General features: G+C 36.2%; 1 protein-coding gene across 3 annotated transcripts in view; it reads left to right on the top strand.

The window, feature by feature from the left end:
• LOC128018478 (adhesion G-protein coupled receptor D1-like) overlaps positions 1-25120 on the top strand; it is a 46194-nt gene that overhangs the window by 17649 nt on the left and 3425 nt on the right. For all 3 annotated transcript variants that reach the window (XM_052603990.1, XM_052603991.1, XM_052603989.1), the window contains 13 exons: positions 1637-1712; positions 2963-3104; positions 15006-15079; positions 16263-16386; positions 19439-19542; positions 19722-19833; positions 21677-21830; positions 23654-23720; positions 23828-23894; positions 23975-24066; positions 24157-24283; positions 24504-24545; positions 24766-24858. In XM_052603990.1, coding sequence (XP_052459950.1) covers positions 1637-1712; positions 2963-3104; positions 15006-15079; positions 16263-16386; positions 19439-19542; positions 19722-19833; positions 21677-21830; positions 23654-23720; positions 23828-23894; positions 23975-24066; positions 24157-24283; positions 24504-24545; positions 24766-24858 — 1274 coding nt within the window. The remainder of the gene's footprint in view (positions 1-1636; positions 1713-2962; positions 3105-15005; positions 15080-16262; positions 16387-19438; positions 19543-19721; positions 19834-21676; positions 21831-23653; positions 23721-23827; positions 23895-23974; positions 24067-24156; positions 24284-24503; positions 24546-24765; positions 24859-25120) is intronic.

Genomic DNA, 25120 nt, shown 5'->3' with positions numbered 1-25120 from the left:
CAAGCTGGGGTGAAAGAACACATTGATTTCATAAGAGGAGGACGAGGGACATTTTTTAGTTGTCTGTTTATTTGTTGTTTACGGTTGAAGAGGACAGTGCAGTTTATCCTGCTGCTCTCTGAAGTCCAGAGAAAGTGTGTGCACATTTTTATGCATAAATTGCGAGCGATAGCTGAAGAATGAGGGTTGCGATGTTTCCCATGTGGTGGTGGTAATTATGAGGGCATTAAACATTTTGTTTGTTTGACACCGTTTTGGGGTCATCTCCCCTCAGCTCCTCTGGCATGGTGCCGAACCTGAGCCCGGTGCCGTTCTTTATAAAAGCGGTTTTAATAATCTATTAAAGCTCTGCTCTATTATCAGAAATGGCACATAAATGCTAGCACTGGCATTCATGTGCCACTGAACCGCTTCTGTGCTGCCGGACATATGGTAGACTTCATTAACAGAATCTAGCAGAGCTTTTATACACCAGTTAAAGACTGCAAGAGAAGGTGCGCATTGAAACACTCTGTATTTCCACTGAGCCAAGTTTCTTTTAGTCTTAATAAAAACATTGGTAGAGAGATTTTGCCCATTGGTTTGTGAGGTTATTGGCCCAGAGCTCATCTCAGAGGAGTTAGTTTGGGCACAGTGCTATTACATGTTCGGTCCATAAACACCTGTAAAAACAGGAATAAGTTGCATCAGTTCTCAACTAAAACTGCAAACAAGCATCACTATGCTGCTTTTTTTTCACAAGCAGATTGTAATTAAAATTCTCGTTGATTATCCAGATGTTTTGATATTTTTCTGATGAACTAGTTGAAATAAAATCGCAATATTAGATCAAAAACTTAATGGAAATAAAAAAAAAAGGGAAATCACATCATAAAATGATATTAAATAAATGTTTAATTATGTTTATTTAAACATATTTTTGTCTTGCTCAAATTGCTGAATCATTTTATTGCTTTATTAGACATCAGTTAATCGAGACATTTACAAAACATAAATAAATAAAAGGCACTCTTGAGTGTCTGGTGATTTCGTTATTTATCTGCCACTGTGATCAGGTTTATTTAAACTGGTTGTTGTTAATAACTGGCCTAGACTAATTTAAATGCCTCTAACTGGTTTCTGTATTCAACTTCTGCATAAAAAGCTTGTGGCAAATGGTAGTTTAATTAAATGTAATACTGTGAATAATACTTTAATCTCAATCATAATGCCAATGTAATGTAATGTCTGACAATGATTAAATGATATTACCATAACGGTCCACAAGGCTATTTATACTACAAATACTTCTGTCAAATTAGGATAATAATGATTGTGTTTTCATGCAAATATTGAAGTTGAACTCAAAGGGAAATGGCCTTATGTATTTATTATTCAATGGCTGAAAAAGTTTTGAAGTAGAGTGTAACATATCTTCTCTCACACACGTGGTGGTCCCTCATCGTGCTCTTCTTGCGTGTGTGTGTGAACAACACACATCTTTCCCATTAGAGCTGCAGTGAGAGGAGTGCATGCAGTGTCTGTGATAATGAGTCTATCCTCTCTGTGCATTTCAGCGTCAGCACAACACATTCTTTAACACACACACGCATCTGTGTGGTCAAATGTTAATACTTGTATTTGTTTCCCCCTGCAGCTCAGACCACAATCGTGGGACTTTTCTACCACAAAATGCACAACTACTACAGAAAAATAAGCCCTTTACAAACAAGGTAAAGTGTGTGTGTGTGTGTGTGTGTGTGTGTGTTCCCTGTTGTACATCGTGTTCTTGCGAGCTTGTCTTTATCATTGTGGTTCTCTCTCATCTGGGCCTCTGCGTCTGATACTCCCAGCCATTAAGTCGACTGATAACACTCTCTTTCCATCTTTCCAACAGCCATGATCAGAACTCATCTCATTAATACATTTTTTTTTGCGGTTTTATTTTTTTAGCACAGCTCTGGAACTCAGCTAGCCTCTTTTTTTACTGCAAAAAGTTCAGTTACTCTTTGTAACCGAATTGGCCAACAAAGCTGAGAGCTGCTGCAGGGTAAAATCTTGTTGATGTCTAAACATTCATGAGAACCCAAAATAAAATTTATACAAATGTTATATGAGCTGTCAGTTATATACAGTATTGTAGATTGCCAGTTTGTGCATCAGTGATGTGTTACTCCCTTACACCAGTGGATTGCGACAAGAGATTGTCTATATAAGTGAGTCAGTGAATCATTCATTCATCTGATTTGTTCAAAACTCATTGTTTCATTTAGTCGTAGACAGCCCGACAGGAAGTGGTGCTTTAGGAACAGCAGAAATACCAGGGATGTGATTTCTATATAGAGATGACACATGTGATTTGCATAGATACGAGGATTCCCGCCTCCAGGTCTCTATGAAACTGTGATCCAAAGATATAAATCTGGGCCTTTATAATGGTAGTCTATGGGATCAGCTCCTGGGGGGTGGGGGGTTGGTTACCGGATGACGATTGAAATTGTGCAAATGGCCTCAAGCTGTAATGTATAATGAAAATCCTGTATAATTCAACCAATCAGATGATGACTTCGTCCATGCTACACATTATTCTGATGAAGCGTTTCCATTTTTTTAGTGCCATATGCATCGGACATTCAGCAAAGGTCCGTGGGTGTGACGTCTGAGGCTGAGACTAATTCTACTCTGACTTAGTTTGGAACTATTTTTACTGGCAGAGAAAAAACAGACAATGTAACTGAAAATGTAACTACCTCTTGTTTAATGAGCTGTTCTATAAATACGGAACCACAATCTTGCTGTTGTTCTCTCGAAATATGATTATTATTATCCTAATGCTACCATTACGTGTTATTATTGGTAAGATATTAGTTCTTTGCAGATAGTTGTTATTAGCATCAATTTTTATTTTTATTTTTTTTGCTCATTATGTAGGGTTTGTAGAGTAGTTAAAGTGTGGACTATAACTGACTGTCCATCTCTGCAGGATAAATGAGGCAGTGGATTTCAAAGATCATAAGATCCAGATGGCCAGTCATCTTATTTCCCTGAAGGTGGAACCCTCTCCTGCCCTGTCACTCAACCTGTCCACTGAGCCGCTCATCCGGATCGTCCTCACACATCAGCTGGTAGGAGAACATCAATCCTCGCCTCATTTTGTTGATATCGGCATTCAATCAGGAGTGTGGGTGCTTGTGTGCATTTTTGTGTATAACAGTTATTTGGTATGTTTGGAAGATCATATATTTATATATATGTATATATATATATACATATATATATATATATATATATTTTGCTTGAATAAGATGAAAAAAAATGTGTATAACAACGGCTTTAGGGTTAAGCAAAAAAATTCAACCAACCGTTTCATTTAGAAATGAGCCGATCAAAGCACTCACATTCATCAGCCAACATCTGGCTTTCAGCAAATCAGGTAGACCCAATGTAATTAACATAAATTCATATTAATGACCCGATCCAGCCTGGCAGATTCGGCATCAAGCCAGTTACAGAAAGTACAATTCCAAGGAGAGAAGACATTCACAACAAAAATGAAGAAAAGTCGTTTTTGACTAAAAATAGAACTTTTTACAGTCATTTCTGTCACCATATATTAGAACCAGATTTTTTAAGTTGCTAGAGAGTCATTTTTAAGCTTTCATATGGTATCTTGTGTTTCCGTGGCAAGTGGTCGTTTAAAACATTGTCATGTATGTATAGAGAGAATGAATTTCTAATGTTTCCCCACACATTTCAGACTATTTGTGACTGTGTATTCTGAACATTGAGGTTTGATTGATACATAGATTTCTTCTAAACCTACAGTCTAACCAGAATCATCCCTTTATATTTCTTAAACGGAACAGAAATATTTCTAATTAGTTGGAGGAAAACTTTCAAAGACCACTTTTTTTCTTACTTACTTTTTTTGCTGCTGTGTTTGTGGTTATGTCTTTCGGTGAGCTGTGTTACACAAGAACCCCAGAGTTCAGATCTGCCAGGGCTAACCATGGAAATCCATTTCAGCTTGCATCATCCCTCGCACTTTTTTTTTTTTTCAGCTCTGAGACATCAAGAGCGTTGCGCCAAAAGAAAAGTGGTTCTGAATGATGGAGCCATAAGCCTTGAGGTCTTTTGAGAAGGGAAAGATGATTTGGTTTAACAAGGAGCTTATTTGGCGTGTGTGCGCAGATGCTAAGACTCAGTTGAGGATGCATCTGTCTGCCAAATTTCCATGGGAAACCCATCAAAAATGGATACAGATGGCATGTAGACAAGTTAACCAATACAGCATGTTGTTGGAGAGTATTTGCCATTAAAAAAAGCAAGGAGTTCACCATAGCATTGGATTTCACGCACCATGTTACACACGTTATTCATCAGCTAACCCACATTTGACAGCTCACTATACTCTTGACCATTATATAACATCTGCTCAATCTTTGCATTGTCATAACCCCCTTAAACAAAGACTTGTTTCATTAAATAAACAAGAAAAAGAAATAAATATTACATTTTGTCATTGTTCTTTTTAAAGCATTTTTAGAGCTTTCCAAATCAAAACCATGCTGGCATGCATGTAACTAAAGAGACTATAGTTTGTTTTGCTGGCTTTTTATAGTTTTGTGAGAGAGGTTTTATTTTGATGATGTTTGTTTGTGGAAATGTGTCTGTGTACAAAAGACCGTTATGCGGAATAAAAGGAGCCCGCTAAAAAAATAAATCCAGAAGCATGCTATCAAAAAAATTTAATTACTAACCCTCCACTTGTTTCAAAACTTTTTCTGCTGAATATTGGTAACCAAAAAGTTATTTTTTGTTTAAATTTTGCACGTCCATGCTACACATTATTCAGACATTTTTTTATGTCCTTTGGCCATAGTGTGAGTGATTGTCTAATTAATCCTGGCGCACTGGCTGTCTGTGTGTGGGACTGTCCAGAACAGAGCCATTAGTGTCAGGCCAGTGTTTCCTGAGTAATGTGTGTGAGCTGAATCCCCAGATCAATAATCTGTCACTGCATCTGTGATGGAGTACAGTGATAAGACTGTTTAAAATAATGGTCTCTGTGTTGTGTTTTAGCCAATGTGTTGTTAGATAGATTGATTCAACTACAGTTAACAACAGGTTGTCGCCGCTTCTCACGGTAAATTCGCCCTGTGATCAGAGCGAGATTTGTGTTGGTTCGTTCCCTTTGAAATACACTGGAGATTTGCAAAGCTGTATATTTTCTAAATCAAATAGTCATTAAACTAGTCACAGGTTTTACCCTTCAAAGCACTGCAACTAAAATATTACAGCTAAGCAGTTGTTGGATGGCTAGTTAAACACCCTGACCCATCCCTAAACTACAAAGACTGCAATCTAAGCAACAATCCAGAAACCTAAAGCAGCAATCGCTTTTCTCCTTTTCTTCTGCTTTCCACTCCTCACCTGTCTGGTCTCTCACTGGCACGAGGTGAGCAAATGGAAAGAGTGATTTCATGAGGATTGCTGGCGATGCTCAGTGTCGAAATCAAGAGGATTAAAAAAAAGATTTCTGACAAGCTCTCTCGGCCTTTACAACCTAATAAAGCTTTAGCGGAGCAGACACAAAACAGAGCATACTGCTACGCATACTGAGTGCGACTGTGTGTGTGTGTGTGTCTCAATGTGTGTGAGCATGTACTTGCACGTGTGTTTACAATAACCAAAGACATTAATAGAGGCTGTTTATTCATTTTAATACAACAAACATCTAAATTCGATGTGTATATGAAGTAGCCTGGACATTATTAATGTAATCATCCATTGTGCTGTGTTCATGTGAATGTGGTTTTGTGTCCAGTGAAGATATTTATGGATGAATTACTGAACCACAAGCAGTAAGTTTTTGACCAGAAAGCATTTCCGCTGTGGTTCAGATATAATCACAGATTCACACAGCAGCCCTAGTGGCATTACAACTTGTAAAATAATCAATAATGGGGTTTTTAAAGGTATAATAATGAACAGTTGCCACCGCCAGACAATTTTTATTACTCTCACACCCGGTTCCTGTCTGAACTCACTAACTCAAGCGCCAGCTTACTCTCTCCCTCGCTCACACAATTTTCAGTACTAGCTTAAAGACTCTTCTGAGTCACTCTCCACTCATTCACTTACTTCAATCCTTTACATGTTCAGTTACTTGCACATTCCCTCAAATTCACTTTTTCATTCAGTCACTCATTCACTAACCCACTCATTGATTCCTCATTCATTATTCGATTCATTCAGTGGGAAAAATATTATAGCACAATTTTTTTTTTTTATGTTGGATTTAAAGTTTTGCAAGTTTCTGAGCAATACTGTCAAACTAATTTCCCTATTTAAAAAATAAGGGACTATTTAGGCTAGGGGTCATTAGGCTAGTATTATTGTGAAATATTATTAGAATTTAAAATTACTTTTTTCTATTTTAAAATACTTTTAAATGTAATTTATACCTGCGATGGAAAGCGGAATTTTCAGTCACCATCACTCCAGTCTTTAGTGTCACATGATCCTTCAGAAATCATTCTAATTTGCTGATTAAATGCTTAAAAGGATAGTTCACCCATAAATAACTTATTCAATGTTCAACATAAGCAAGCAACTCATACAGGTTTGGAACGACATGAGGGTGAGTAAATGATGACAGGATTTTCAATTTTGGGTGAACTATCCCTTTTACTTTTATAAAGAATATCTCTTTGGATTTGAGACTTTAGTCTTTGCAACTTTACTGATCTTCTTTATGCTCCAAGAGCTTGTAGCACTCCAAAGAGAAAGGAAAAAATTAAACAGCATCATATGGCCCATTTAAATTTAATTGATTCACTTCTTTCATATATATATATATATATATATATATATATATATATATATATATATATATATATATATATATATATATATATATATATATATATATATATATAAAACACTCAACCTAAAAAAAAAGTATGCAAACATGTAAATTGCACATAATGCAGTTTTTTTATTAACTTCTAAATTATAAAAATTCTATTTGTTGAAATATATTCATTCATTTAGTGCATCTCATAACTCATTTAATAACAGATTTATTTGAACATTAAATAATTAAAAGACATCACTAACAGGTCAAATAAAATGACTTCATTAATAGCACACTAACGAGCTGTGGACACTGAAATCCAGTGTTAATTTCGTTGACTAAATATTTTCGTCATTATTTTCGTCACGAATATATTTTTGCCGACGAAAACGAAACGAAAACTAAAATAGAAGGCACTGATGGAGACTAAAACTATGACTAAATTGATTGACATTATCGTCAACGAATAAAGGACGAGACGAAAATAGACTGTGACGAAAATCAAATCAGCAGACGGGAGAGATGCGAGGAATGAGCAAAAGAACCGGCAAAACAGAACAGACTGCATGAGAGAAGAGAACCAATCAGAGCCTGACTTATTGAGACGTGAAGCGAAGGTTTTCAGTTTTTAAATGAGCTCCCGGGAAGTCGGCATTCGAAGAGGTGATAGGGACTTTAAGCAACAGCCTCTGGTGGAACGGCAACGCCATTCTGGCGTTGTATTGCGCCTGTGCGAATTTAATTGCTACTTTCTGACGATCTAATTTAACGGTCTACTACGGGAGAACAGCTGATTTGCCAGAGTCGCTACAACGTGAGAGGTTAGGTAAATAAATGTTATGTTTTTAGACTTATTTACATCATACAATATTAAAAACTCCTCTTCTGACAAAAGATTGTCATTTAACGCCAAAAGCAATCCTTCTCTTGCTTTTTTAAATTATATATATTTTTAGATCTCAATAAATGAATTAATGCTGCGTTGCGCTGTTCTGTTTTACCGTTGCTTAGTGACTTTTACGTTCTTGGCTACAGCGGTGTGACGGCAAACTTCCGGTCGCTGTAGCCGTTCCATTCGCAGCTGTTGCTTAAAGTCCCTACTGTCTAAAAGAGCGACAAAATGTCCACAGCTCACTTCACGTTTGACGACGAACAAAACAAAGTGTAAAGCACGCGGAGCGCTCATTCGTGGCAAGAACACAACCAATTTGAAAAGACATTTACAGACGAGCCACCCGGACATTTTCTCAAATGTAATTTTACAACGATGTTCTTTTGTTTATTGAGCTAAGCAAAATTGGAATAGTGCAGTGCGTAGATGTTGTAGCATTAAATATTACGAACTGAAAAGTACTGTAAAATAGCCCCTTCTTCAAATTAGATGCGAGCACAATACTAATACGTAATATCATGATAAATACATTTGATTAATAATAAGGTTTAGTATATTTTATAATGTTCTACTTGTTGACAATATCACAAATATTTCTATATTAGTCATGTGAAACATGAATGTTCACATCCTATCATTATACATACAAATCTAGCAATATTGTAGTATTTAAAACATACAATATTGCTAGACAAATGAATACCTTATAAAATCTTGTTACTTTTTTTATCCACCTAGCTGCCAACTTATTAAATATTTACTTTAAATGTATGCACTTATTGTTCAGCTCAGCTGTAAGCTTTAAGGTCCTGGACCTAACTTTATTTTTCTTTTATTGATGGTCAATTGGCAGCTAGTTATTGTTTACATTATCATGACAGTGTTTGTTGCTGCATAAAAGCTTTTGAATCGAAATAAAGACACAGTTGTGTTGAAATAAAGTTGAATTTGTGTTTTATATATTTTGGTTAAGTTTGTTTCCTATACCAGCTGTAAAAAATTGTCTAGTAAATCTGTTATTGATTTTAGTCTTATTTTAGTCGACTAAAATACCAAGCAATTTTAGTCGACTAAAATACCAAGCAATTTTAGTCGACTAAAATACCAAGCAATTTTAGTCGACTAAAATAAGACTAAAATTAAAACAAATCAGATGACTAAAACTTGACTAAAACTAAAAAGAATTATAGTCAAAAGACTAAGACTAAAACTAAATTAAAATTTCGTGTCAAAATTAACACTGCTGAAATCACTCTTTCGCTCACTCATTGATTCACTCGTTCACTCGCTGATTCATTCGGTCTCATCTTCATTCACCTGCTTACTCAATCACTGATTGCTCACCCACTCATTTGTTTAAACACTCGCTCAGTCAGTCACTCGTTCTTCTCCTGTCTTTCTTTGAATGTGTCTTTGAGTTGGCCTGGCGTCCCCCTCTGTCTTTACTTCCCCTCCCTCCTTATGCTTTCTCAGATGAATCAATATAATCTATAGCAGATGGTCTGGCTCAAGCGATCCTGTTGTAGCCAACGGCTCCGGATTGTGTGGCCTCCCCCTTTTTTCCCCCTCCATATCTCTGTCTTTCTTTCCCTTTGCCACTCTTGTACTCTAAAATGCCTGCAAATTTTGCTTTTAAACTATTAGTTCTGCCTTGCCTTGTTACTCTAATAGTTAAATCTTGAAGCTAGCGAGCTTGTGTTTCTTCGATATTATGATAGAAATACCACTAAGCTTTAAAATTGTCCCCATACGATCACCTGAGCACGTTCCTGTGCATATGTAGCCTTGTCTGGATCCAGGTTTTAGTGTTCCACAGAGGCTACAACCATTTCCTAGCTTTTTCCAGAGATCCGGAGGAAACTGGCTGACCCCTCTCTGGGTTTCTCCTCTCACCGCGGAGAGCTGATGTTATACAGCCTTAGTCTTGCCAACGTCAGCCGAGTCTTCATCGAATGGATTATTTAAAAAGATGCACATGCACTATTAACTTTTGAAATGCGTTGTCTCTTAAAGTGATTCCGATTCTCATTAATAGCTGACAAAAAACAAGACCTGTTATTTAAAATCTCCAGTTTTTAACTTTTTAAATGACCCAGATCTATTATGGTTAAACATTTTGTGTCAAAACAAAGGGGAAATGATTAAAAAGTGGCATAGATAGGTTAAAATAACACTATTTTCGTCAATGGAATTGTTTTATCTATGTTTATGTCACTGTTTTTGGGCAGGAACTTTTCACATGGTTTATCATAGGCCATGATCAAGAATAGCCAAGTATAAAGTGATCACAATAGCATATATTGAAGCTAAATTTAGCCGTGTGGCATGGGCCTGATTGTGATTTTGTGAGAATCAGATTAAAGTTTGTAGTTACTGTAGCAAGCACTCCTACACAGTGATCCATGCCTACTTGGGTAACACTGGTTCGGGTCTGGCTTGCCATATTTCCTGTTCCTGTCTCATTTCCAAGTTTCTGATGGAACAGATCTCTAAATTTTCAGTGACTTTGCAAGTACATTACTCTTTGTCTACAGAAGCAGCTGCTCTTAATTACAGCCCAGCCTGCCCATAGATGTATGTAATTACAGAGCCTGTGAATAGAAAGGGAGAGACACCGAAAACCTACATTTACATTTTACCATTTATCTTCTGTGTTAAGCTTGGACTAGGCTCCTCTGGGATTTTAAATTTAGCCCAGCCTAGGCTTTATTTAGATTGAGCAGTTCTTTAAATATGCCCAAGTGCAGTGCCATTAACCAGCATACCCCAAGAAACCAACGGCAGCATGTTTCATATGGTGTGTAACAGGGTTTGGTCTCAATCAGAGAGAATGTGTGAGGAGATGTTTAGCAGGCTATTCCCAACATGTGCTTTTGCGTATGTGTTTGAGGAAAAAAAGAGAAACATTATGTGAATAAGAAATATTTAAAAGCACAATCCATCAAACAATGTCAAGCCAAACCTGAGTATTTACCTAATTTACTTTATTTAACTAATACAAATCTTATTGATCGGGAAGAATTGTAATATAGCATATGAGACATTTGAACAGCTTTTTGGCTGCTCTTTTTGAGGGAACAGACTGCTATTTAACTGCTCTTTTAACACTTGGGAAATTCTGTAGGCTTGTTCTTGTGTTGCATAAATGAAATATAGACTTTATTGTACTGCTAGAGCTCAGTTTTTCCTTCAGTTAGTCAGTGAGTTAGTCATAAAAGTCAGGCATCAAGGGTACTGTCCCAAAAGTATAGACACAATACTCCCACTTCTCTATCACACTGTTAGCACTTCAGGTACCCACTGCTATGGCCTTTTTAAGGTAAAGTTATAAATTGTACAAACCCAAATGTTACGAAAGTGGCAGATATAGGAAAGAAGTCAAATTAATCCAATCAAATTCAATAATTAAGTGTATTTTAGTGCATGAATAGGTCAGCAAGACTACTGAAGTCACAGTGCAATGAGAACTTGTCTTTATTTAAAAAATAAAAACATTTAATGTGCTGTTGTTTAAACTATTTTTTTGTTTAAACTAAGTATTTGAATATCATATTATACTATGAACTGCTAGAATATTCCTGAGAATATTATTGGTTATTATACACCACCAGTCAAAATTTGCGATCAACACGATTTAAAGAAGAAAATAATACTTTTATTTAAGGGACGATGCATTAAATTAGTTAAAAGTGACAGTAAAAACATTTAAAATGTTTCACAATATTTCTAATTTGAAATAAATGAAAATTCTATATTTGCTAAAATATTTAGCAGCAACATTTTGTTGTTCTGTTTTCCACATTTATAGTAATAAATATTCCTTGAGCAGAAATCATTCTAGCATTCGAGCAGTTGCTGAAATTTCAGCGTTTTACCACAGGAATAAATTACATTTTAAAATCTAAATAATAGTTATTTAAAATAATAGTATTTCACAGTCTTACAGTTTTTACTGTATTTTTTTATCAAATAAATGCATAAAAAAAAAAAATCTTCCCAACCCTTAATTTAAAATGTAGCGTTAATGGTAGGGGTATTAATTATATATTTATGTTAAATTATATGTGCATGTTTTAAAAAATATTCATGAGCTAAGCCTTTGCCATGTTGTGATGTTACAGCCAGGACATCTGTGTACCTCCCACCCTCAAACGGTCCCTAACAAATAGTGACGCGGATGGAGAGATCACTCAGAAGTGTGAGGAAGTTTGGCACCCACATGAAGCTTTCAGGGGAACTTTGAAAAAGACCCAAATAGAGCAAAGCTGTGAGGTTGTTTTCTATTAACTTCTGGCACATTCTGGTGGAAGAAGTCTCTTATTTTGACAAGAGAGATGAGAGGCGGGCTAGATCGGAAACTATTTTACTCCATTATTGTGACTTTTGGTGATTTAGAAAAATGTTAACCATATTAAATCAAATCTACAGGGCTCAAACCAGCTTACATGCCTTATAATCCTCCATTTATTGTCCAAAACCATCAGTTTCATCAAGAATGTTGATCCACATTCACATTATTGTCATTCTCCACATTTCTCTGAGTGACAGTACAGAGGCTTGCATACCCTTAGAATTAAACATCATCCAATCAGGAGTGAAACTGACACACCAGTTGACAATGTTGACCGTGTAAACGATTCCATCAGCATGACAGGGATAAGTGTTTTCTGCTTTGAACACGTCACTCAGGCTCTCTGAATTGACCTGATGTGTGATTACTCCACCTGCTGCCATCTGATAGGCCGGTGAGAATGATGTCATAGCAGCTGTTAAATACCTCAACCACTCCCCAAAATTGAAGGTTACTTAACATCTAGCCTACGTTTAACCCCTACGTTTTACATGCACAGTTCTCAATTGCTATAAAAGTTTGAAGACTCCTTCCAAACCTGTACTGTACAAGCTTGTGGTTCATTTCTCTTTTTTTTTAAACTATACTTAATAGCCTACGTGTTTTTGCAGGTATTTTAAGTGTGATTTTGTTCTTTCTGTATTTAGATAAGTTAGAAAGGGAGCTCCTCCAATACTGCGTGCTCTTTTGCAAGTCCTTTGTTGTTAATAAAGTGTTGGAGTGCTTTCACACTTCTCTGGCAAGTGCCGAGCGCTGCGGGGCAGGGGGGAGCCACAAACACCAAGCCAACATCATCTGTGTTCATTTGACTGGAGTGAGAAAAAGAGACTTGCTGATGGAGCTGTAAAAATGACCTGTTTTTTTTAGTAATGAGATTTTGGCCTGGAGAGAGAGAGTGGGATGGCAATAGACTCGAAAGAGAAGCGTAAGCGGATGAAAGTGAGAAACTTTGGGGAGCGCAGAGGAGAACCGCACCCACCGCTCTTCTCTGCTCATCACACGGGCTGTCTTGTCCCTGTCAGTATGGCTCAAACTTTCCATCTGCTCACACTTAGACTTTTGTCTTGTGGAATATTGTAGCCTGACTACGTCAGACTTCGTACTTCCGCTCAATTTCAGTTCGCTTGTGTACTCAGTCTGAGATAGCGAACTATCTCCCAGATTTCCTCCGGCTCCAAAACAGCCGCCCAATCAACGAACAGAGGGCGGGCTGAAAGCTGTGACATAAACGCTAAGCACCAAATTTAGGAATGTAGTTTAAGTTTGGGAAATTTAAAATGGACACGGAGACACGGGATGCTATTCACTCTGTTGTGGAGAATATTCCTGGCATTTGCCAACTGAAGCCCAAACAAAAAGAGTGTTTGTTTTACATTTTGAATGGAGGTGAAGTTGTGGCCCTACTCCTGAGTCTCGACAGGTTTTGGGAAAAGTTACATTTATCAACTGTTACCCATCGTTAGCGAGAAACTAGAGAAGCCAAAGTCCGGCGAGGCAATAATTGTGATTGTAAACATGTTCAATCCGGTATTTCGATCGATGGTTTAGTTTTCGCAGCATTCCTGTGTTTACAGTGGAAGTTCGAGGGAGCTGAGTCGGTGCATAACACACTTCATAACCAAACGTTATGTGATTGGCTTATCGGTTAAACTTCAGACAAGAGAAAGAAATAGCTTGTCGTTTATGCCCTTCCAGACTCTGTCTACGAAGCAAAGTGAAGTAGCAGAGTTTGGTATTACCAGGCTAGGAATATTATACTCTGACACAAAACTGTCCCACAAAAATTGGTGTAGAAACCATTCTTACTCCAAAATTGCAAATTAATTGGTATTATAAATATATCTCTACTTGCGGCTATGCAGACAAACCTGAAAAAATAGTGGAAAATGTTTTAAACAATGATATGTGGTGATGGTGTCCTGTATAAAATATACTGATAATCACCATAATAACACAACAACAATAGTATATTATTAGATTATATTATTAGTTAAATCACCTTCTTAAATTAATAATCAGGTTCAGTTCAAATTCATAGAGATTTGGAAAATGCCACAAACTATGTTTATTCTGACCAAATAATTTCTTATTGTGGCTGTTAAGAGTCCTATTGTCAGGGTTATTATATTTAAAACTAAACTTAAAATAAAAGACATAATGAACATTAACTTAATGTAAAATATTTCAAAACTTCAACTATAACAACAACTTAATATACTAGAATAAGTCAAATTTAAACTGAAAAACTATATACACACATATTTTTAAAATAAACGCAATAACTAATATGACGACAGCACAAAATTAAAAACTAAGACTAAACTCAAATTTAGATAAAAATCACAAAATATACAAATAAAATCAAATTCAAATTGTTACTTAAAACTATAATAGTATCTTCATCAGAAAGTGTCGCGTTATCATTTAACTTGTCATCCTGAGTGTTACTCAACACTCACCACATTAATAATTATACTGTATCTTTATTTCTATCTGCTGTCAAACGCAGCCACAACTGGTTCACATTTTAAATGTTCAGGGTTGTTTTGTTCTCCTGATTCTCTCTGGATGATGTCCTAGAGGAAATTTCCAAGCTGTTTCCGAGTATCCTTCATCTACTTCACCAACTTGTTTCCATTCCTATCTGGAATATTGGGTCTGTTCTTTACTCCATCCTGATATAGTCATTCAACCAGTCATGGATGTTTTTGCAAGTCTGATTAATGAAAAGAAATGAAAAGCGTTCTTGTTTCTGAGTGTATATATTTATTTGACAAGACGCATATGTGTGAATGTTTTGAAATTTCATCTATTGATATATTAAGCAGTATTGCACCACTGATACTGCAGCAGTCTGAGACGGACTGTACTTACGACATATATATAGTGCTGTGATGTTTACTGTGTTGTTCCCTGTCTTTCAGAGTAAAGAACAGCAGCTCCAGGCCTTAAACCAAAGTAATAAAGTATTCCTGTACTGTGCCTTCCTGGACTACAGGTGGGTTACACAGATTCAAATATGTATTTATGCACACGAATGTTGATTTATATTTATATAGCCAAAAATGTAATATTGCCCATTCATTGAGTGACAGGCATTATGGGATGCTGTTTTGGTGCTTGTATGTTTTTTTCTTACTCGATATGATGTTAATATTCCAAACATCTTGCACAAATATGTGATGGCGACTTCAGAGAATGTCTCTTTTTTTTTTTTTTTTTTTTTTTACTGCAAATTAAAAACAGGTCTTTTTTTCATATTGTTACTTCCAAAAAACACTCAAAAAATGCAATGCATTTTAATGAGTTTTAACAGTACTTTAATATAAAAGTCTTTCCAATTAACCAATTTTTGTTAGGTTTTTTTTATATATAATACATTTTTAGATATTTTAAAGACATATTTCACTTTTTTATGGTCTTTTATATTTCTCTTTGAGTCCCAACTTTCAACCTCAATGACACTCTTCACGAGTATTTATGCACTCCTTCCTGTATATTCTCTCTCGCACATCCATCTCTCTCCATCTGTCATTTTTATTGCCTCATGTCACATTTACTGTTAAAGCTTGTCAGGAAGTGCTTTAATATATTAGTGTGTGTCTTATACAACCAATAAATCGGTAATGGTTATACATCTACATTGGGATTTCCAGCAATTTAAACATTTTCAATTTGACCATTTAAAGAATGGAATTTGCAGTCATGTAACTTTCCTCCAATTCATCATTCAAAAATCTAATTTGGAAATGATGAAAGTCTGTTTTTAATAAAAAGCAATTTTATACTATAATAGGTATTCCCGAAAAATCACTTAAAGGCAATAAACGAGGCCAATTTTTAGGATCATTTGAATAAATGTGAATAATTTGAAATAGAGCATGTTTGATTTGGAGTGAGAGTCTTTCCTCTCTTGTCTTCTCTATCTGTCCACTCTTTCTCCCATGGGGCATTTAATAAATGACTGTCTATAATGGAATGATGACGCTGGAATATTTGCTCTCACTGAGATTAATGGGATCTTGCGTTAGTTTTGATTTCGTTTAGATTTGATTAATAACTTGCTGGTAATTTCATTACCGCTGGGCGAGGGGGTGAATGTGTATGGTTTCAGTATAAACATTCAACAACTCCAGCAACTGTAATGCTCGATTAAACCTTTATGTATGTGTGTGTTTCAGCTCCAAAGAGGGTGTGTGGTCCAACGAGGGCTGTGTGAGAGCTGATGGAAACCTGTCCTTCTCTATTTGCTTGTGTAACCATCTGACAAACTTTGCCATCCTAATGCAAGTGGTCCCCATGGAGGTGAGGCACTCCAGGTTTATGTTGTGCTATAAATGAATTACCATTCGTAATGCTTGCTTTGGCAAAATATTAAGTTAATTCAAATAATTCAAGAACTTTACAGCTCATTCTGTGTGTGTGTGTGGGGGGGGGGGTGTTTACACAGTTATGTCTACATGCTCCATGGAGAATTAAATTGATTGTTGCGACAGTAAAGTCATTTATGTTGCTTTTCCAATTCAGTGCTGTCCTTTTAGATTTTCTATAAATCCTTAGAATCCTGAAAAATATCTATTTAAAAATCTTACAGACCCCAAAATTTTAAACGGATGTGTGTATACTTTCCTTTTTGCAAACACATTTTACAGCTTAGTCTTTTTCATCAGTGCTGATTATTCAAAGTTTCACCATGAGAGCCTCATTTTAAGATTCCGTTTCAAGTAAAACAAGCATTCAGCATAAAAAAAAAAACATCTTTAGACCTCTGTGGTTTTCTGCATTTTATCAGGCTTCATCTATCTGTTATGAATGCAAGAATGCATTCTGTTTGAATGACCTCTTTAAAATGAATTGCATGCAATTTCCTCACTGATGTTATTTATTATTTTGATGCAAATAGGAGAACTGAATCCTGCTTTACAGAGATATATGCACACGCAGACATCTTGGCATTTTCACCTTTTGTGCCAAAAGAGCATAGTTTCTTTGAATTATTAGTTATTATTAGTCACTTTTCATCAATTTAATGCATCATTGTTGAATAAAAATATATAAATGCATTGCTTAAAAAATCACCCCCCACTCTAGGACAGGGATGTAAGTTTAACCTATAAATGAAATGCTCAAAAAATATTACAAAAAAAATGTTCTATGTTTGCTGTTTTTTTCTTATGTGATGAATGATATAATTTTACAGCCCCATATTGCAACATTATTCTAATAACTAAACTACTCATTTACTTATTCAGTCTGACTAGTGAAGCTTATGTAAACTCTCCTGAAATATAGACCTATAATACAAAATTGGCAGCGAACCCTGCCATTAGTGGAATTTCTCAAGATTCCTTGATTGAGCATGTAGGACATTTCCCAGCAGGGATCTCTTGAAACACCAAGGCGCTGCGATGAATGCGATGCTAACTGTGTTTCTCGTCTTCAGCGAGCCAGCAGCATGCAGGGCTTGAGGTTTTGATTGGCCGAGACTCTCAGTAAATCAGCAGCGGGGCTTAAGTGAGAAGACAGTTTGGATGTAGTTAAGACACTTCTCCAAGGGTGACGTGCTGGATTGTTTCTAGCGTCTTGAGTCACAGTGTGGCTGTGTGGCTCGAAGACTGTGGCCTGGGTTTGGGCCACTCATTTGTCAGAGAAAGCTTGTAAATGACATCTGCCTGAAATACTGAACGACAGGCACAGCTTGATATTTTGGTAACCCTTGTCCCGTTGACTTATTTAAAGAAAGCTGAAGAGTGAATTTAACTCAGGCTAAAGACCCTGTCAGCAACAACTACTCGCTAAGTAGGGGCACGTTTGTGAAGATGAGAGACATATTGCTTCACACGAAGGCAGATTGCCATTTCAAGATTCGTGCACGAGCCAAACCGATGCACCCAGGTGCAGCTTGGCTCTTCTGCCTCGATCATCTGCATGTGTTAGTTGAGAAAATCTGTCTTCGCTCAGTCATGTAATCATCTCCTCTGGAGCTTTGATGCTAATGCCCGCCTCTGCCGGGGCCTCAATTAGTGGCTCACCTCAATACTTCAAGCCTGGAGGAGATCGTGCTTTCTCCACCGCTCTGCAGATCCTCGATATTCTGGGCCCACGATAATCACAAGGCAGGAAGCGGAGTTAATGTACAATCGAACCCACGCACGGAAATAGAATTATGGGGAAAACAACTACCGATTGGTCCGGCGTGTCGACGCAACACTGAGTAGTTATTTTACTGGCACTGGGTCAGAGGAGCTGTAACAATACAGCACTATATCCTGACGGATGTTCAGGAATAAATGTGTTCACTCTTCACCAACAGATGCTTCTAAGGTGTAGCATGCTATCTAGCACGTATCAAATCATGATTTCAGCAAATGAGGCTCCACAATGTCACATTTTGATGTTTTGAGGTGGTTAATGAAAGATGATCAGCTGTAGAAATATGTAATGAGAGAGACATTATCGTAAGCTATGATAAATGCGATAAATGAACTTTTGATTTTTGCTGAATTTATTTCCGTTTTAGCAGTGATGTTTTTTGTTTGATTTTTCAATGTTTTAGAAGGAAGTCTCTTCTGCTCATCAAGCCTGCATTTCTTTGATCGAAATACAGTAAAAACAATAGTTTAGAGAAATCTGACAATTTAAAAGAACTATTCTATTGTAATTTCTATTGCAATTATTGAAAAATTTCATTACTCCAGTCTTCGGTGTCTCATGATCTTTCAGAAATCATTCGAATATGCAGATTTTGCTGCTCAAGAAACATTTCTTATTATCAATGTTGAAAATAGTTGCTGATAATGAGTGAAATGGTGATTACTAAATGAAAGTATTACATTTCTTTAATTACATATATTACTACTGACCCATTAATGTGTATTGGGACTGAATGTAGAGATATTTTTATTTTTATTTTTATATGTAAAGCAAGCCTGGAGCTGTTACTGTTTTCTCAACCAACGGTCTACCATGTCTGTGATTAGTCAGTGCTCTCTCTCTCTCTCTCTCTCTCTCTCTCTCTCTCTCTCTCTCTCTCTCTCTCTCTATATATATATATATATATATATATAAACTTGTTCCAAGAATTGATTGTCAGACTCGTGCAGGTTTGTTCTGATGAAATGATCTTGAGATTGTCAAGTCATTTCATATTATGCGCACATCAATCCCAGTACAGCTGGTCATAGCTAACCTTTGACTTCACAATCAGTGGATTGTTGCTATGGTATTCAGTGTTTCTTATTTGTAGTAATGTCTGGGGTTTTCAACTCATTTAACCCTCTTCAGTGCTGTACACTTGACCAGCTAGGCCATTTTCATCATCTCATTGCCTGTGCTGTCATGTTTGTCTCCACTTCAGCTCTCAAAGGCCCACCAAGTGGCGCTGTCCACCATTAGCTACATCGGCTGCTCTGTCTCTATTTTCTGCCTGGCAATTACACTGGTCACCTTTGCTGTCCTGTCGTAAGTATCCCACAATGCTCTGAGAACATGAATGATTTGAATCTATTATTTAAATATGTCAAATGGCTAAACTTATCAGTTTCATTTATTAAATATAATAACTTGCTTTAAAAAGCATTTAATGTTTCTGCACCATTACTATTACAAATGTATATATCTTTTATTTTCTGTCCATTAAGGTCTGTTAGCACCATCCGTAATCAGCGTTACCATATTCATGCAAACTTGGCGTTTGCAATCTTAGTTGCTCAAATCCTTCTGCTCATCAGTTTCCGCTTCAGTCCCGCCACGGTGAGTCCATCTAACACTCGGTCACAGGCTCATCATAAATCAGTGATTCCAGGAACTCCGTTGTCCAACACAATAAAAGATAATATAATAATTACAACTGTATGTAGTTTAACTATAAATAGAAACGGAAAGGGACAGAGAGGGACAGAAAGCTCTCTGACTAAATCTAAAATATGAGTTCATATAAAGATGAACGGAGGTCTTACGGGTTTGGAACGACATGAGGATGACTCATTAATGACATAATTTTTGTTTTGGGGTGAACTTACCCTTTAAGTAAGAATTTATCTGTTGATCTGGTATTATAAATATTTGTGCAATATTTTAACAAACTAGATATATACTGTGGTAATTTACCCAATAAAGCTTTTCAAATAAAAATTAATGTCTGTTTTTTTCTTCTTTAGCGCAATGAAGTCCATTTTTTATGTCATATAAATTACATTGATGTGTACGGACACTTGTACCAGTAATAAATCGTAAAGCATGATAAACTACATCCAATTTTGAGGTGCATGAGGTGCATGCATATAAATTATATCACCATAGTCCAGTACTGATGGAAGAGTACTTTCTACTAAACTTTTTTTTTGAGCAACAAAACATTTTTTTAAACAAAAATAAAAAACCTGGTCTCAATTTCTTTAAAAGACTATCGACATTAGAACTATAAGTCAGTTTATCAACGAGCTAGATACCAAGATATTTGTAAGATGCAGCCCTTTCAATCTGTGTACCATTTAAAGTTTGAATCAAAAAATCATTTAAGGACATTTTGGACCATGTAAAAATGACGTTTTTAGTTTTTTAGCATTTAACACTAATTTGAAGTTACCAAATGAAGTCTGAAATGGATTAAAAGCATTCTGTAGAGAGTCCATTGCCACTTTTAAAGATGGAGCCATAGTGTAGATAATAGTATCATCTGCATAAAAATGTGCATTTGCCTGCTCAGCTTCTTTACCAAGTTTGATTTATATAAATAGAGAATAAAATTGGTCCCAAAACTGATCCTTGAGGAACACCTGTCTTCCCTATTAAAGGAGCTGAAACGTAATAATCTATGGACATCTATCGATTGAGTCCTTCCAGTAAAATAATCAGAGAACCACTTCAACACTATATCACTAAAATTTACACATTTAAGCCATTGCAACAAAAGATCATTATTCACAGAATCAAATGCTTTAGATAAATCAATAAAACATGCACCACATGATTTTATATCATCCAATGCAGTTATTATGTCATTATTGACGGACATTGCAGCAGTTATAGTACTATGAAAAATGCTTGCTTATGTGTTTAAGGGATATTTAAGGGATATTTCACCCAAAAATAAAAATTCTGTCATCATTTACCCTCATGTCATTCCAAACCTGTAGGAGTTGCTTTCTTATGTTAAATATAAAAGAAGATATTTTGAAGACTGATGGTAATCAAACAGTCTATAGTAGAAAAATAAATAGTATGGAAGTCAACTGATTGTGTTTGTTGTCTATGGTGATTATCGTGTCATCATCCGGATCAGAAAAGCATGTTGTCATTACAAAAATAAACCTAGTACACTGGAAAGATCCAATGACTCCACTTATCTCCTAACATTTCTCCGGCATTACAGACAGATTCATTTGACACTTTGTTAATTTGATTGTGCTTCCTCTGTCTGAGGTCTTGGCTGAAATCTTGCTATGGTAATGTCAGTATTGAGATCACTGAGCCCTAATGTTTATTTTAACAACATGTGTTACATTAGCTAAGATTCACAAAGTAGATCAGTTTTCAGTGCAATGCATTTTGTCTAGACGCTTTTCCTGATCTGAAAGTGTCCTCTCTCCCCCAGCTCCCGTGTAAGATCATGGCTATATTGCTGCATTTTTTCTTCCTGTGTGCGTTTGCCTGGATGCTGGTGGAAGGGCTGCATCTCTACAGCATGGTGGTCAAAGTGTTTGGCTCAGAGGGCAGCAAACACTTTTATTACTATGCAATCGGATGGGGTGAGTTTAACATCTTGCAGACTGGTTCTGAGGGCTAGGTGTGGAGAATGCAGCAGACCACCATAATCTGGCATACTTTATTGGCATTCTTTGGCATCACTGTTGATTTAGTCACCAGAATCAGCTTTTTATAAAGCTTTTTATACACAACGGATTGAATCTGGAGGTACACTTACACAAAAACCAAATACTCTGGTTGGCCTTACAATTGGAAATCACTTAGATGGAGATTGATTGGGCATGTTTGATACAAATTCCTCATTTGAAATACTTCAAATTCATAATATTTAGAACAATCTGATAAACAAATTCATGTGCTTAAATGTTTTATGTGGAACTTTTTCTTTTGAATGAGATATGGTTATATTTAATTAGAATTTTTGGTTTTTGCACTGAAATATCACGGATACTGTGGCCCTTTTTGGTGAATTCATCCCTCTGTATACACGCACATTCATATACACAAACACACACAGATCTCATTTGCCTTAAACGACCCAATTCATCGTAATGCGCAAACCCAAGAGAGTCAAATGAGGTTGTCCCATCGGCAGGCATTAGCACTTCGTCTTCAGATGCAGCAGTGCTGTTGAAAAGGGAAGGAAAAAAAGACATTTGTGTGTTACTGTCTCTCTGAGATGTCAGTCGATTAAAAGACATTCAATCTTAGCAGAGTCTCTAGTGGGTCATCCCTAATGATGCCGTCAGTGTAATTAACTGACCTAATCTCAGATGTGCATATGTGATAATAGGCAACATGTGCTCTTTGACTCTTTTGGGAACAGTTTATAATCAGCCTTTTGTTTTTTGTTTCTCACTTAAAATGACATTGTCAGAGGAGGCCTTGAAATAAATCAATATACACTTTTATTAGAACGTGCAAAGTTGGCATTAATGAAAACTGAAGGTGTTTTCCATTATTACACATAATAAAGTGAATAAATAGACATGTTTATTTGTATCCATAGTGACACGGGTGATAGGCTCAGTGTATATGAAGAAAACAGGCTTTGTTAGACTTAAGTCATTACTTCAGACTGAAGTCTACTCCCTTTCTTAAAAGCCTTTGGCACAGCAAGACTGCTCTTTATTTATGGTGGCACGAAACAACCGGCTACAGTCCAAAAGTTCTTATTTTAGTTCCTACGGCATAATCTGAAAACTTCTACGCTAGGTTTTACAACAAGGTATTTTTAGCACCAATAACGTTCCAGGTTTTTTCCCACAAACATTTGTCTTTTAGCACGTCATTCTCATATAACAAAAACATATGGTGAGAGGGAGAGAGGGATTTGACTACACTACCAAGCTATAAACTCTTTGTACTACACAGTATATAATATATATATTGTGAATTATTACAATTTCAAATAGCTGTTTTCTATTTGAATATATTTTAAAATGTAATTTATTCCTGTGATGGCGAAGCTGAATTGTTCGCATCACTCCTGTTATTTTTTATTTGTATTTTTTCTAGTTGTATAAATAAAAAATGTGAAATAGAAAAAAAAAATGACTTTAACATTATTTTATATATTATAAACCGTATGTGATATTTATTAGTTTGTGTGTTTGTATATTTGAGTTTTCACACTGTTTTTTTAACCAGATTTAGCTTTTTGAAAATCATTCAAATGATCCTGCAGTGTGACAGATGAGTTATTAAAGTGTTGTAAAATAGTCTGTGTATAATAATTATACATAAACTAAAAAAAGAAAAAAAGTTATAAGTATTTTTGAATTAAGTATATCAGGGCACTGCCATCACTGCATGAAATAGTTTCTTCTGAACCCTCTCTAAAACTGTCCCCGTCTTTATTCAGGATGTCCTCTCGTCATATGTGTGGTGTCTATGACCTCATCACTAAACAGCTATGGAGAGGATGGCAAGTAAGTAACCATGACAACACCATGGGTCATGACACTGTAAACAGATTAAAGTCCAGTTTAAAGAGAAAAGGTGATGTGTCCCTCTTGTTTTGTCTTTCCTGTATTAGTTGCTGGCTGTCTCTGAAGACTGGGGCGATTTGGGCTTTTGTAGCCCCTGCTCTGTTTGTAATAATGGTAAGCAGCTGTTAATGAGGTCTATTAAAAGCATGCATTAGGTGAGCATGACCGGAACACGTGTAATCTCTGCCGTCCAGGTGAACATTGGCATTTTGATAGCTGTGACACGGATCATATCCAGGATCAGCGCTGAGAACTATAAGGTTCACCGAGACGCCAACTCTGTTAAGTGAGTTCATCTGCTATCATGATTGTAATATGGGCCATCATTAATTAGCTTTTTTTTAATATACGTATATATGCGTGTTTGTCTTTCTAGGCTTACGACTAAAGCAGTGGCGGTACTCTTGCCCATCCTGGGCATATCATGGATCTTTGGGGTTCTGGCGGTGAACGACCACTCCCTGCTTTTCCAGTACATGTTTGCAGTGTTTAACTCACTACAGGTCAGGCATCACTAGTGTGTCACAAAACAACTTCACTCGCCTTACAGCCTCCAAAGTCAATAGTGCCTTCGCCAAATAATGACAGCTTTACAAAATAAGGGCGCATAACCATTTTTGAAATGTCTTTGGAATTGGACTGACTTGTAAGAACTTTTGCAGATGTGAATTGGAGCGCTTGGAACATTTAGGGTTATCTGTTGTTTTTCTTTCATTCTCAAAGGGGTTCTTCATCTTCCTGTTTCACTGTCTGTTAAACTCTGAGGTAAGAGTGCGTTTGTGTCAGGGGAAATGTCTGACGTAGCTGCAGTAAACAGTACACTGGTGTAAATTATAGAGTTAAAGTGTGCCGGCCACCTAGTGATGTTAATTTGGTACTGCATTACGTGAATGCACTTACAGAGATACACTTTCAAATTATTATGATCTCCAAAGCAAATCATGGTGTTTGTTAACAGATTTCATGTCTTGTTACTGCTCTACAGGTGAGGGCTGCTTTCAAACACAAAACTAAAGTGTGGAATTTAACCAGCAGCTCAATCCGCAACATCAACGTCAAACCTTTCAACTCAGACATAGTGAGTAATTCCCCTTCCTTAAATTTTTACTTTTGTACATACAAACTTAATTGCACATTATGTACAATCAAATAAAAGGTAACACTTTAGAATAAGGTTCCATTAGTTAATGTTAGTTAACAACTTTCGTTAACATGAACTAAGCAAGAACAATCTTTCTACAGCATTTATAAGTCTTAGTTCATGTTAATTTCAACATTTACTAATGCATTATTTAAATCAAAAGTTGTGCTTGTTAACATTAGTTAATGCACTGTGAATT

Source organism: Carassius gibelio, chromosome A8 (assembly GCF_023724105.1).
Source record: "Carassius gibelio isolate Cgi1373 ecotype wild population from Czech Republic chromosome A8, carGib1.2-hapl.c, whole genome shotgun sequence".
Classification (NCBI taxonomy): domain Eukaryota; kingdom Metazoa; phylum Chordata; class Actinopteri; order Cypriniformes; family Cyprinidae; genus Carassius; species Carassius gibelio.
This window is presented reverse-complemented; position numbering and strand designations above follow the sequence as displayed.